The sequence below is a fragment of the Rattus norvegicus genome, chromosome 4 (genome assembly GCF_021556685.1).
Source record: "Rattus norvegicus strain SHRSP/BbbUtx chromosome 4, alternate assembly SHRSP_T2T, whole genome shotgun sequence".
In the NCBI taxonomy this organism is placed as follows: Eukaryota; Metazoa; Chordata; class Mammalia; order Rodentia; family Muridae; genus Rattus; species Rattus norvegicus.
This window is the reverse complement of record NC_141537.1, coordinates 105,542,698-105,557,664: the sequence shown is the minus strand read 5'-3', so window position 1 is coordinate 105,557,664 and position 14,967 is coordinate 105,542,698. Positions and strand designations below refer to the sequence as shown.

The 14,967-nt window shown below is 44.0% G+C and overlaps 1 protein-coding gene across 3 annotated transcripts in view; it reads left to right on the top strand.

Annotated features, from left to right (window-relative positions):
• Usp39 (ubiquitin specific peptidase 39) overlaps positions 1-14,967 on the top strand; it is a 32,379-nt gene that overhangs the window by 6,551 nt on the left and 10,861 nt on the right. For all 3 annotated transcript variants that reach the window (XR_015685424.1, NM_001106597.2, NM_001398741.1), the window contains 6 exon segments: positions 1,541-1,610; positions 4,544-4,638; positions 6,663-6,799; positions 7,376-7,528; positions 8,654-8,879; positions 12,208-12,285. Coding sequence is in view for 2 of the 3 variants with exons in the window: in NM_001106597.2 (NP_001100067.1) it covers positions 1,541-1,610; positions 4,544-4,638; positions 6,663-6,799; positions 7,376-7,528; positions 8,654-8,879; positions 12,208-12,285 (759 nt within the window). In the remaining variant the exon portion in view is untranslated.

Sequence of the window (14,967 nt, the reverse complement as noted above, 5' to 3'; positions counted from 1 at the left end):
TTACTTTTCCTTCCTACCGCCTCCTTGCATGGGTTTGAATCTAGACTGGACTGCCTTCAAATGAAGACAATTCTAAACTTAAACGTTGTCACCATACACCACAGCTTCTTCCCGTTATTGAATGGCTCATGTGAGTCAGGTGCTCTGCTGATAGTTGTACAGGTGTTCCCCTCACCGTTTTCTATTTCCCTTCAAAATTCCTAAGATTCAGAGCCAGGTTGTAATTTCTGGAACAAGGCTGTTAGTCGAGTGCACCCGACTAAAGTAGTGACTTTGTATCAGTTGAATAGTTCAGAGACGCTTCTGTTTCTCCTGGGTTTTGCATGGGATTTCTATGTTGTCTTGTAAAGGATGTTGATGTAATGAACAGCCTTGGGAGACAGATTGTATTATTCCATAGAGCAAAAGGGAGTAAGGTCACATGAAGGTATAATTCCCTTAAGGGCAGGGATCTTCTATAATGTAACCCACTGTGAGCACTGGCTCTTTTTCTGTTCTAGTGTGGGACTTAACTCTAGGATCTGGCAAAGATGTCATATAATTGGATATTGTTAGTCGCTTTAATAGACTCTTTGGTTTAGTCTGTGATCGTGTGCCTTCTGTCAGCATCCATGAAGCTGTAGCAAGCTAACACATTAGAGCTAACTTTAGAGTTAGCACATTAGGATTAACTCTCAGAATCCATCACAGTTCTTGGACTAATGGTAGATTTAAGGATGTTTAGACTATCTTAGTACTTGTGATATATTTCATGATAACTTTCATGCCTATTTGATATTTATTTATTTATTTAGGCAGGCTCTTAATAAATAGCCCTGGCTGTCTGGAACTTTTTCTGTAGACTTAGGGATTTCACCTAGCCTATCCTCTCAAGGGTTAGGATTAATTGTGTGCACCACTATACCTGTATGCACATACCATGGTATACATGTGGGCAACTTGTGGGAGTCAATTCTTTCTTCCTACCCTGTATGTCCCAGGGAGTGAATCCAGATAGTTGGGTTGGTGGCAAGCCCCTTACTAAGCCATCTCACTCGCCTGGATTCCTTTATGTAATATATAAGTTAATCTTTTGTTGGTTATATATGTAATAGATCTACTCTTGGTTTGTAACTTATGTCATTAGTGGCCTTTTTTTTTTAAATGTTGTCACTAAATGAAAAGTACAAGCTCATCTTACTCTCAGTGATCAGACTTTCCCAATCTCAGTGATCAAAAACTTTCCCAATCTCAGTGATCAAACTTTCCTAATCTTAGTGATCAAACTTTCCCAATCTCAGTGATCAGACTTTCCCAATCTCAGTGATCAGACTTTCCCAATCTCAGTGATCAGACTTTCCCAATCTTAGTGATCAAACTTTCCCATTCCTGTGATTTTTGTTTTGTTTATTTGTTTTGTACCTGTGATTTGAGGAGAGCCTCCTGTCGTCCATTTATGGTGCTGGAGCAAATCCTGCCTGTGCTAGTTAAGTGTTCTACCACTGAGTTATTTTCCAGCACAAGTTTCCCATTTTAAAGCCTGTGATGGATTTCTTTTCAGCAAAGAATGGCCGAGTGGATTCTGAAGACCGGAGGAGTCGTCACTGTCCATACTTGGATACTATTAATAGGTGAGTGATGTGAAAAGGATGAGGAAAGTCTTGGTGATGTATCTTAGTAGTGAGCACTTGCCTGACAGGGCAGAAGTCCAAGGTTTAATCACCAATACTATGCGAACAAACAAAGTCAGTGGATTTTTTAAAAATTTATTTTATGTGTATTAGTGTTTTGCCAGCATGTGTGTGTGTGTGTGTGTGTGTGTGTGTGTGTGTGTGAGTGCACCAAATCCCCTGGAAATGGAGTTATAGACAGTTGTGAGCTGTCGTATGGGTGCTGGGAATTGAACATCTGGAAGAGCAGCTAGTGCTCTTAACTGCTGAGCAATCTCTCCAGCCCCATATGTAGATTTTGAGATGCAGAATACAGTAGAAAATTCTCTAAACTGAGCATTGAAGAATACATTCAAACCTTCCTCCTTTTATGCCTGTCTGCCTAGGAAATTGTGCTTCTTGACATGTTCAGTTGTGTTGTTCCTTTATAGTGACAGTGCAGTTTTTTTGTTTTTTTGTTTTTCGGAGCTGGGGACCGAACCCAGGGCCTTGCAGTTGCTAGGCAAGCGCTCTACCTCTGAGCCAAATCCCCAACCCCAACAGTGCAGTTTTTTTTGTTTTTGTTTGTTTGGTTTTTTTTTTTTTTTTTGAGGTGTGTGTGTGTGTGTGTGTGTGTGTGTGTGTGTGTGTGTGTAAAATCTCTGGCTGTCCTAGAACCCAATCCGTAGACCAGGTTGCCCTTGAACCCAGAGATTTGCCTGCCTCTTGTCTGCCTCCTGAGTACTGAGATTACAGGTGTGGACCACAACACCTTTGAAGATACTTGAATATCAGCTTCAGCACATGGGTTAAGGGAAAGAGCTCACTATAAAGTAAGACACACTTAACAGCACGGATGTGGGGTTCTCAGAGAAGTGTTGCCTTTTGTTGTTATTTATGTGTGTGTATCCCTGCACAAGTTCATGTGCATCATGTGCATGCAGGTGCCTGTGGAGGCCAGAAGAGGGCGCCAGTTCCCTTTGAAGTGAATTTATGGGTGGTCGTAAACTGCCCAGTGTGGGTGCTACAAACCCAACTCTGGTTGTCTGCAAGCACTCTTAACCATGCAGCCATCTCTCCCAGTCCCCAAAGTTCTTGTTTGCTTGTTTTTGTATGGCAGAGACTTTATCTTGTATATTCTTTGATTTTCAGTTGTCCTCAGCCTATCTTCTAGAATGGTGCTGTCCAATAGAACTCTCCACAACAGAGAATTTCATTTTAAGATGTTGGGTTTTTTGTTTTGTTTTGTTTTGTTTTGTTTTGTTTTTGTTTTTGAAACAGGTTCTGATATGTGGCTCAGGAAGACATTGAATTCTCAACTCTCCAGCCTCAGCCCCGAGTGCAGGGGTTATAGGTGCCCCACCAAACTCATCAGCCATTGCTCTCAATAGGGGATGTTTGCTGTGGGAAGCACAGGCTACACAAGGCTCTTGATGACTTGACATATGGCTCATGCCCTGGAAGCACTAATTCATTACTTTGCTTGTGGTACTGGAAATCAAATCCAGAGCATTTATGCTGCACATACCTTACCACTGAGCTACACTTTAGCTTAGGAACTAAATTTATCAATAACCACATATGACCAATGGTTCCTCAACAGTATAGCTGTTAATATTTACTATGGAGTCTCACATTTGTGGATTCAGTGGACATAAAAGCTTTTGGTCTCTTTCTGCTCAGCACTCATACTGTGGCTCTGTGTTGTGTTAAACTTCTTCAGCTGCTTGCTTTCTCATTCCTCCTCTATCCTGTGGTTTTTCTCTCTTTTTCTTTTTTTGGTGTGGTGTGCTAGGATCTTGTGCTTGCTGGGCAAGTACTTTACCACTAAGCAAAACCTCCGGTCCTTTCCTTTTCAAATTCCCAAGCTTACCCCCTCCTTTTTTTTTTTTTTTTTTTTTTTTTTTAATAAACAAATAAAATTTTATAGCCAGGCATGGTAGTAAAATGTCTTTAATCCCAGCACTCAGGAGGCAGAGGCAGGTGGATCTCTGTGAGTTCAAGGCTAGTCTAGTCCAGAGCCAGTTCCAGGACAGCCAGAGCTACATACAGAGGAATCCTGTTTCAATAAACCAAAAATAAATAAGTAAATAAATAAAATTTTTATTTATTTTTGAGCCAGAATCTCACTGTGTAACTCCAACTAGCTTGGAATGCAATGTGCAGACTAGACTGGCCTCAAACTCGCAGACGTCCACCTACCTCTGCCTCATTAGTGCTAGGATTAAAGGTTTGTGCTACCATGCCTGGCAGATTCTTTAGTCTTTAAAAGGATGTGTCCTTTCCCAGTGCTGTTGGGCTCTTATTTTGGTCCTATTTGTTGCTTTCCCTGCAAAGAATGTGAAGATTCTTTTTGTTTTCCATGTCTTACTGTATAACCGAGGCTGGTTTGGAACTGTTTATGGCTAGAGCAGGCCTCAGACTTGCAGGCTTCCCGACTCAGTGCTAGTGTTGCAGGAGTGAGCCACTGTGAAAAGGTTGTCTTTTATATCCGTCAGGTGAGTGGAACCAGGATTCCCTGATATATGCCAAAATCTGGCTGTTCAAGTTTTTATAAACTGTGGGTTAGTATTTACATATAATCTATGTAGATTACTAACCCCAAATACAGTGTCAGTGCTATGTAAAATCGTTGTCATGTTATCATTTAGGGAAAAGCCTATTCATGTTTAGTGCAGATCCAGCTTTTATCTTTGCCATATGTCGATCCATGGTTTTTGACTCTAATGAAAAAGTGTGTTCTGGGCATTTGTGTTTGATGCAGACAGTTTGAGCCTGCTGTGGTGGCTGGGTAGAGGTATGTGGTCTATGTGTAGTTGCTACAGCATTCTCTTGTGTGTGTTGGTGGGGCAGCATTGTGGGACACAGAGCCAGTGCCACCTCACCCCGTCACTGTTCTGTGCTCTGTCTCTCAGGAGTGTGCTGGACTTCGACTTTGAGAAACTCTGTTCCATTTCTCTCTCGCACATCAATGCATATGCCTGCCTGGTGTGTGGCAAGTACTTTCAAGGTAAGTAAATGGGGAGAGAGATAAACGTGTTAAGTTTGTGAAGCTGCCCCCTTTCCCCCTCATCTTTATTTCCAGGAAACTGGAGAAGGTTCCCTCCTTCATCAGAGTTGAGCACATCTGGAAGAGAGAAAGATCTGTGAAGAAAGACCAGCTCTCCGAACAATGAGTTTCTAAGCTTCTGTTTACTTTTTCCCCTCCCTTCTCTGCCATCCTTCCTTTTGGTATTGGGCATTGAACCTAGGTTCTCAAACATGCTGGCAAGTACTCTACCACTGAGCTACATCTGCAGCCCCTGGGTTTCCAAGTCTAGTGTTTTCTGTATTTATAGTTTTATTGTTTGAGATGGGGCCTGAGCACATAGGCCAGGCTTCCTTGAACTTGAGTCTCCTCCCCAGGTTTCCTCATGCTCAAGAATACTTATGTATTTAGTTCTTTTTGGAAAATGTATTATTTTAACTCATTTAGACCAAGGGAGTAGTAAGAACATTCATAGTCCACTGGTGATGTGATTTAACTTTATTATTTTGTGTTTGTGTGTGTGTATGTGTGCACGTGTGTGCACACATGCGCATGCCTTTGTGTGCTTATATAGAAGTCAGGACAGGGTGCAGGGGTTCTTTTTCTACCATGTGGTTCCAGAGATCAAACTCAGGTCACTAGGCTTAGTGGCAAATGCCTTTACTTACTGAGCCTTTTTGACTTCTCCCCAATGTCAAGTAAGTGTGTGTATTTGTAGACAAGGTCTTGATCCTCCTGCCATCTCTCTACTGCTGAGATCACAGGTGGCACCATGCCCAGTCTGCCTGCCTGCCTGCCTTTCTTTCTCTCTTCCTTTCTTTCTTTCTTTCTTTCTTTCTTTCTTTCTTTCTTTCTTTCTTCCTTCCTTCCTTCCTTCCTTCCTTCCTTTCTTTCTTTCTTTCATTCTTTTAGGTTAGAATAAGAAGTGATGGGGTTTTTTTTATGCATGTTCATATGTTGTTATAATTCATTCTTTTTTTTGTTTTTTATTTTGTTGTTGTTCTTTGAGACAGGGTTTCTCTATATATCCTTAGCTGTCCTTGAACTCACTCTGTAGACCATGCTGGTTTCCAACTCAAGAGATCCCCTGCCTCTGCCTCCCAAGGGCTGAGATTAAAGGTGTGAGTCACCACTCTCTGGCCTATTTTCTCTTACAGCTCTTCTGCAAAAGGATTCGCATGGGCTGAAGGAGAGCAATATTTTAGAGTGCTGGAGGGTGATACATACATACTATTATCCAAGCTTCTCAGGAACCTTAGGTGGGAAGATAGGAAGGTGGGAAGTTGAGACAGCTTGGGAACCTAAACAAGACCATGTCTCAAAATGGAAGAGTCTGGGTGGTAGCCCAGTGCTAACTCGAGAGTGTGTGTAGAGTGCACAGAGCTCTGGGTTAATCTCAGTGCTACAAAACAGTAGAAATCACAGAGGGCAGAGGACATGGGCACATGTCCTGAACATGGGTGGGAGGCCTCAGGACAGGTACAGCTAGGTTTTTTCTTTTTTCTTTCTTTTTTCTTTTTTTTCCGGAGCTGGGGATCGAACCCAGGGCCTTGCGCCTGCTAGGCAAGTGCTCTACCGCTGAGCTAAATCCCCAACCCAACAGCTGGGTTTTTTAACGTATTTGTATACTTACTTACCAAAAATGTATTTTCGACTGTTCCTAGTTTATTTTTTTTTTTTTTTCCGGAGCTGGGGACCAAACCCAGGGCCTTGCACTTCCTAGGCAAGCGCTCTACCACTGAGCTAAATCCCCAACCCCCCTGTTCCTAGTTTTTGATGCACGTGAAGTTGGTTTGTGTCTACTTTATATTGAAAGTGATTCCCTAACTTATATCTTAATGCTCTTTCTGGTTCTCTTTGTGAGAGAAGTTTATGTAATTAATTTAATGGAAGGTGTAGGGCTTTGTTTTTGCTTTTAACATGTTTTACACAAAATAATGAAATGGAGCAAACCTGATTTGTGCTTTCTAGGCCTTTCTCTGATAGCCTTTTTCCTTTCCCCACAGGCCGGGGTTTAAAGTCTCATGCCTACATCCACAGTGTCCAGTTCAGCCACCATGTCTTCCTCAACCTCCACACTCTCAAGTTTTACTGCCTTCCTGACAACTATGAGATCATCGATTCCTCGCTGGAGGATATTACAGTATGTTTCCCAGGTTGCTAGTAAGAGGCACGTTGTTTTGTGAGCTATCTTAAGGATTCCTAGAGAGTGCCCTACAAGAGGTCAGGGATGTATTTGGAGGGAGAGTGAAATGGTGAAATAAATTCAAGATTTCAAAGTAAGTTCATGATGATAACTATGTGACCAAGAAGACTCCATTCTTGCCCACACAGTCCTGGGGAGGCTTGAAATCTTAGTGCCAGCAAAGAAGGGGGTGCTCCCATTTTTGAGCTAGATACATATGACACCTCATTGGAGACTTAGGATTATAGTCCTTAGGATCCTGTGGTTTCTGACAGTCATTGATCATGGAACTGACCAAGTTGTAGGGTTGAACACAGACCTGAAATTCAGTGATTTAGGGTTAGACGTGGAACTCCGTGGATGAGTGCCGTGGAGGGCTTACTTTGTTAACTTGATCTTCATCCCTGGCTGGGGCCTTAGGGTGTGTAGTGAGGCATTCATGACCAGGGTGTTTTTATTTTGGGTAGGAATTGCCGTTCTGGACATATCTTAGAGCTTTCTTACAACAACTTAGAGTTTTCTTTTGCTTGGCAGTATGTGTTGAAGCCTACTTTCACAAAGCAGCAAATTGCAAACTTGGACAAGCAAGCCAAATTGTCCCGGGCATATGATGGTACCACTTACCTGCCAGGGATTGTGGGACTGAACAACATAAAAGCCAACGACTATGCAAATGCTGTGCTGCAGGTAGGCTCAAGAGAGAACACTGGGGAGGACAAACTGGAAGCAGTGCAAAGGTCACCAGGAAATTACTGCTTTCTTAGAGAGTGCTGTCAGAAGGTCTGTCTGAGGACACTACTTGAGCATTTGTTCTGCAGCCAGCAGAACACTCCTCTCTCTCTGGTCAAGGGGGTGGCTGCCACATGCTGAGAGATTTTTTTTCAGCCTCTAAGTTATGGCTCCTGAAGTTTCCAGGTGCTAACAGGTGCACCTTGTCACAAGGCAATGCCAAAACTAAACTCGATGCTTATATTTGCATTCCTTTCCCTCCCGCTTCCTCCTTCCCTTCCTCTTCCTTCCCTCCCTCCCCCTTCCTCCTTTCTGTGTATGTGTATGCACTATGTGGGCATGTACATGTGTGAGTGCAGGTACCGGTGGGCTCCAGAGAAAGGTGTTAGATCCTCTGGAGCTGGAGTTACAGGCAGTGCTGAGCTGCCAGACATGGATCCAGGAGGTCCTCTGCAAGGGCAGGATGCAGCCCCAAATACATTTTTTAAAAGTACTTTTTATGATTTTGTTTTTTTGTTTTTAAGCTAGGGCCTTGCTCTGTATCCCAGACTGGCCTGGACTCACTACATTGTCCAGCCCGGCTTCACACTTGTGGTAGTTCTCCTGTCTCAGCCTTCTAAGTGCTAGGATTACAGAGTTACTGTGCTTTTCTTTTAAAGTCTTTCTGGGTGTACATGTTCACTAAGTGATTGTCAGCCTTTATTTTTTTCTTTTAAAATATTTATTTATTTATATAAGTACACTGTAGCTGTCCTCACACACACCAGAAGAGGGCATCGGATCCCATTACAGATGGTTGTGAGCCACCATGTGGTTGCTGGGAATTGAACTCAGGACCTCTGGAAGAGCAGTCAGTGCTCATAACCATTGAGCCATCTCTCCAGCCCGTCAGCCTTTATTTTGTGTGACTCAGTGAAGGACATTTTACTGAGCTCTGGAAGCATTTTCAGAGGGTCAGTTTCTTTTGGATTTTTTAAGGCCATCCTAGACCTGTCACAGGCTTTGTCTGAGTGTTAGCTGGAACAGCTCTTCACAAGAGGTCTTTTAAGGGGCTTTGGGTTAACTAGAGTGCTTGACTTACAGGCACTATCTAACGTTCCTCCTCTTCGGAACTACTTCCTGGAGGAGGACAATTATAAGAACATCAAGCGTCCTCCGGGGGATATCATGTTCTTGTTGGTCCAGCGTTTTGGAGAGCTGATGAGAAAGCTCTGGAACCCCCGAAACTTCAAGGCACATGTTTCTCCTCATGAGATGCTTCAGGCCGTCGTACTTTGCAGCAAGAAGACTTTCCAAATTACCAAACAAGGTGAGAAACAAGTCATCCTCCTCTCTGACTTGAGGGCAGCATATCAAGACTGATGAACACATTCATTTCCACTGATAGGAACCGAAGGCACTGTTTATGGATAGTGGGTTAGGCTCTTTATTCTTTTCTGATCAGTCGGTTTTGTGTAGAGAAACCAAAGACATTGCAGCTGAATGACTACAAACTGTGTCATCTGACAAAATAATGGCGTTGCTTATGGGGAACCTGGGCACGGACCTGTTAGTGAGCAGTGGCCACCTGTGCTACCCACTGTCTGGCTCCCCCCTGGGAAACTGTTGGCTCCGTCTCACCTCTCAGAGCCTGCTTCTGACTGCGTCTTCTGTAGTGCCTGTTTTGAGAAAAGGACTCACTCTGGAGCCCTGATTGTCCTGGAGCTCACAGTGTGAACTAGACTGGCCTCAAACTCAAACTCCACCTGTCTCTGTCTCCCCAGTATTGGCTCATTCTGTACTTCCCTTTTCTTGCAGAGTTTTAGAGCTGTGGTGATAAGGAATGTGACCATTTTCTTCTAGGATCTCCTTGGCTAAGTGGGGAAGGTTATTGTATAGGAAGGTAGTCAGAGTGTGTTAAGTGCTATGACAAGAAAAAGCAGAGGCCCTACTTTGTGGGAGCTTGGGACACAGACCCAGCTGAGCATCTGGAAAGGGTCCTGAGTGTGAGGCAGAGCAGGAGGAGGCGGGTTGGTGATAGGTGTGCCCGTCAGGCAGGCATAGAGGTGCCAGTGTCTAGTTCGGCATGCACAAAAGTGTCTGGCACAGAGAGTAAGTAGTCATATTGTAGATTCCAGGGTCAGTGGAGGATCAGGGTACTAGCTAGGAAGGAGGATTTTTTTCAGTGTCTTTGTAAAAAGATTGGATTATATCTTAACAAGGTTGAGAATTAGTTGACACAAAAGTGTGATGTCAGATCTATGTTTGAGAAATATTATTCTGACTGGGCATGGTGGTACATGTGTATAATCCCAGTACCTTGGAGGTGGAGACGAGTTCAAGGTCACCTTTAGCTTTATGAGGTCTTTTCCTCAAAATCCAAAAATATAATTAAAACTCCATTATTCTGATAAATTACTTAAATAGAGGGAAAGTTCAGTGACTTGCTTTTTAAAAAATTTTATTATGTTATGTGTGTAAGTGTTGTGCCTGAATGTATAAATCCGTGTACCATATGGGTGCCTGGTACCTGAGGAGGCCAGAAGAGGGGTCAGATTCCCCACAAACTGGAATTATAGACAGTTGTTAGCTGCCATGTGGGTACCAGGAAACAAACCTGGGTTCACCTGAAGAGCAGCAGGAGCTCTAAAGTGCTGAGCCGTCTCCAGCCCTCTCCACACATCTCCCCCGCCCCCTCTCTCTCTTTCTTTCTTTGATTTCCTCCTCCTTCTTTTGTTTTTTTGTACAAAGACAGGGTCTCACTATGCAGCCTTGGCTGTCCTGGATCTTACTGTGTAGGCCAGACATGCCTGGAACTCACAGAGCCACCAGCCTCTGCATCCTATGTGCTGGAATAAAAGCATGTGCCACCATGCTTGTCTCTCAGAGTCTCGGGAGGTCAAGGAAAGGAGCACTAGGGAATGACAAGAAGATAAGGAGCGGCTGATACTCTTGGGGTTTAGGATTTTAGGATAACGGAGAGAATGGTTCACTTGGGAATGGACAGTATATGTTGATCAGAACCCCATGATTTATTCCCAGTTGAGCAGAAGTTACTAAGCCTTAGCACAGTGTTTCACAGTTTGCAACAAGGCCAGTAACACCTTACACTTCTGAACGGGGACAACTACCTCCTGTTCTAGAACCATCAGATTCCAACATCTAGATTCATAAGTCATTTTGTTTCTGGACCAACTCTGAGGTTCTTTTGATTTTTTTTTTTTTTTTCTTTTTTTCAGAGCTGGGGACCGAACCCAGGGCCTTGCGCTTGCTAGGCAAGCACTCTACCACTAAGCTAAATCCCCAACCCCTCTTTTGATTTTTAAGATTTGTTTTATTTTTAAGTGTGTGTATAGGCAGGTGGGTATGTGCATGTGTGTGCATAGTTAAATGTGTGTATGGGCAGATGTGCATGTGTGTGCAGGTGTTCTTGGATTCTAGAAGAAGGTGTTGCATCCCCTGTAGCTAGGGTCACAGGCAGTGGTAGGCAGTCCACTGCGGATGCTGGGAACTGAACTCAGGTCCTCTGTGCAACCAGGGACTCTTTCGTTTTTTATGTCAAGGCTGCAACAAGATACAATATTTTTGTAGAGAAATCTATTTTTTGTGCCATGGCTGGTTGTATCTATCAGTCTTCCCTTTAGCTTTCAACAGCTTTGCAAAGTTAAAGCTTAATTGGTTAGAGAATTGCAGAAAAATCTTAACTCTAAGAATAAACTTATGCTTGCCTAGTTTCTTCTGTCATAGCATAGTTTGTGTTGTCAGTGAAGCACAGTTTTCTCAAGTGTCTGAGACATGGGTATTGTCAGTTGCTTAGATGTATGTGGTGTCTATGGAGTAGTTTTTGCTATGGTTGTAATTAAAGGGTGGGGTGTGTGGAGGAAAGTGATTTATAGAGTTGTCAGGCCTTTGGAATCAGGTAGATGAAGTTAAAGAAGATCATACAGACTTAGAGATTTCAACTAGATGAGCAGAGAGGAAGTAAATGGAGAGAGACATTAGGTGAGAAATACTTGAGAGGGAGGCAGTTAGTCTCACCGTAGGCACTCTTATCAAGGGCCAGGAATGCTGCTTGTTCCCAGCATCCCTTGTTCTACAGTAGATGCCTTTAAAAAGAAAAGATTTATTTATTCTATATGAGTACACTGTAGCTGTCTGCAGACACACCAGAAGACGGCACCAGATCTCATTACAGATGGATATGAGCCACCATGTGGTTGCTGGGACTTGAACTCAGGACCTCTGGAAGAGCAGTCAGTGCTCTTAACCACTGAGCCATCTCTCCAGCCCTAGATGCCTTTTTTAATACTAGCACCAGAAGTCACCTTCCTGAGACATGAGAGTCTTTATAAGGTAGGGAAAGGAGGAAGTCAGAGCCACTTTGGAGAAGTGGATGTTACAAGGTCTTCATTCATTGTTATCACAGGGTGATGAGATACATTTGGATGATGACAGGGTCACCAAAGTACCTTGAGAGAAAGAGAAGGCTGAAGAGTAAGCTTGACCTTGAGGAGTGTGGGTGTTTGTGGTCAGGTAGAGGAGGATGCACGGAGTATGGGTATGTGACAAGTAGCCGGAGAGGATGAGGAGGCCAGCCAGTGCATGTTGGTTCCTTTCCTGCCTCTGAGCTTCAGCGTGTTCTTTTCCTTTTTTCCCAGGGGATGGAGTTGACTTCCTGTCTTGGTTTCTGAATGCTCTGCACTCAGCTCTGGGAGGCACCAAGAAGAAGAAAAAGAGTAAGTCATGATGCTTGTCAAAAGAGCCCTATTTTCTTTCTTTCTTTTTTTTCTCACTAAAAAACTTTTTATAACTTCTGTCCTTTTCATTTGTGTTTGTTTGTTTGTTTTTCTGTGACAGGGTTTCTTTATGTGGCCTTGGCTGTCCTAGAACTCATTCTGTAGACCAGGCTGGCCTGGAGATCCACCTGCCTCTGCCTCCTGAGTGCTGGCATTAAGGGTATGCACCACCGCCCAGCCCACTTCTCATTCTTTCCTTTGGGGTGGGAACAAGTGGGGGTTAGCGTGTGTTATCTACCTTCCTCATCGGAGACAAAGTCTTGCCCGAGCCAGCTGGAGCTATCCTGGAACTCAGGTTCTTCCTGTCTTAGTTTCTTCCATGCTCAAATGACTTTGAACTCCTGATCCTTCTGCTTCTGCCTCCCAAATGTTGGGATTACAATTAGGCTGCACTAGGCTTAATAGACCTTGCTCTGTGTTGTGTTAGAGTATGGTTATATTCTCAGCTTATTTTTCCCTAGTTTTTGTTGTTTTATCTTTTTCTTTCTTTCTTTCTTTCTTTTTTAATCTTTGAAATACAGTCTTTTTCTTTTCTTTTGAGATGCTGTATGAATTTATTAGTCAGTGAATTTTGACACTGTGGAAAAGCATAAAAGTGCTCAGGACACCAGCATAGCATAGAGGTAGGAGAAGAGTTAGGCTCAGTCCTAACCCCAGGGAGTCTAGGGTCTAGAACGGGCAAGCATGCATGGGTTAGAGTGGAGGTGAGAGAGGGCAAGGGGAGGCTGCGGGGCTTGTTTGTCCATCTCTTCAGGGATGCCCCTTCTTAAAGTGGAAGTCAGATGTTCTGCTTTCTAGACTCCCACCCTGCCCGTCAGGTGCCTGTGTCTTCTCATCCCCTCCCTCCTCCTCTCCCTCATCCCTTTCTTCCCCCTCCTCTTCCTCTTCCTCCTCTTCCTCCTCCCATGTCTCTGCCTCTTCTTTCTTCTTGTTCCTCCTCCCGCTCTCTCACTTCTCGGCCTCTCCACTTTCAGCTTCCCCTCCTTCCCCTTCTCCTCCTTCCTGCTCCTCACTATCTCTCCCTCCTCTGGCCTCTCTGACTACTCCATCTTGTTTTTAGTCTTCAAACACAAGACATTCCTCCTCAAGACCTTTGCCCTGCCAGTGCCTACTTCCTTAAAGTCTTACAACATGCATTTTGTACTCTGGCAAACTGCTGCTGAAATGTAACCTCCTCCAAGAGGCATCCAGGACTGCTACACCCAACAGGGCCCTGTTTTGATCTTGGTGCCCATTCTTAAGCATACACAGCTCTTCTCAGTTTACCACAGGGCTTCAGTTGTCCAAGTAACTTTCATGGACATGAATCATTTGCTTGATTCCAGTGAAATAGAGTCTTGCTGCGTATCCCAGATGGGCTTGGAATTTATGATCCTCCTGACCCAGCCTCCCAAATACTGAGATTACAGATATACCCCACCGCACCTAGCCGTAGCGGTATTTCAAGCACAAATGCCTGGAAGATGCTGTGTTAAGTGAAGTAAGCCAGACAGAAGCCATGACTGTGCTATCACTCCAGAAGTGACCTTCCAGCAGCTCAGAGTAGAGCCCTGGTTGCCTGAGGCCTGAGACTGGATGGACTCAGATAGAAGGATAAGCAGGAAGAGCAGCTCTCAACGTCTCTGACACAGTAGAGTAGCAGTGGTTGACAGCACTGACTGTATATGTTGGTGTAGCAGATAGAGAGGATTTTGAATGTTTTGAGCACAAGGAAGTGATGAATGTTCAGAGATGGATATACCAGTTAGTCTCAGCTTGTCCTCATTGCACTCTGTATGCACTTATTGAAATGGCACTCTGTTTCATTAATAGTGTTGGCTATCAATTAAAGTCCCTCACCTGCCCAGATTAAAGTTTTATTTACTCAGTGCATGAGTTTATGTATTCCACATGTGTAGTACAAGAGCCCTTAGAGGTCAGGGTGTCACAAGCCCCAGGGAAGCTCATTTTGTGGTGGCGGCAGTGGCGGCAGCAGTATGAGGGATCTATGGGCATGTACACCTGCATGCCAGAATCCCATGGTTGTGAGTCACCATGTGGGTGCTGGGAATTGAACTCATGACCTCTAGAAGAGCATCAGTGCTCTTGCTGAGCCATCTCTCCAGCCCCCTTGTTTTTGTTTTTTTGAAACAGTGTTTCAGTGTAGTTCTGGAACTGGCTCTGAACACCAGGCTGGCCTTGAACTCACGCAGATCACCTACCTCTGCCTCCCAAGTGCTGAGATTGAAGACAAGTACCACCACCCATTGACTAAAACATTTTTTAACAGGTCAGAACTGGATATAATTATGCCCTAGGAATCTTGACCCATTTTAAAATGAAGACTTGGGTCATTATGTTCTAGTCCTTAGGTTCCTGCCAGCACTACATAGAGCTGGTGAAGAATGGAGCTGAATGGCAGAACAGACCCTGGCTCTGTACTTGGAGCCATAAAGCTGGCCTCTTAGAGTCTCACACTGCAAGTCCCTCTGACTTAGCCTCTCTTGGTTTAGTGGTCAGTTGATGTTTATTTTGAACGCCAGCTGTAGCTTGTGGCTTACAGACTTCAGATCCAGCGAGGTGTTTGGAGACATCATGCACTTTAGTTTTCTTCCTTTTTGTTTCATTGATTGATTGTGTGTG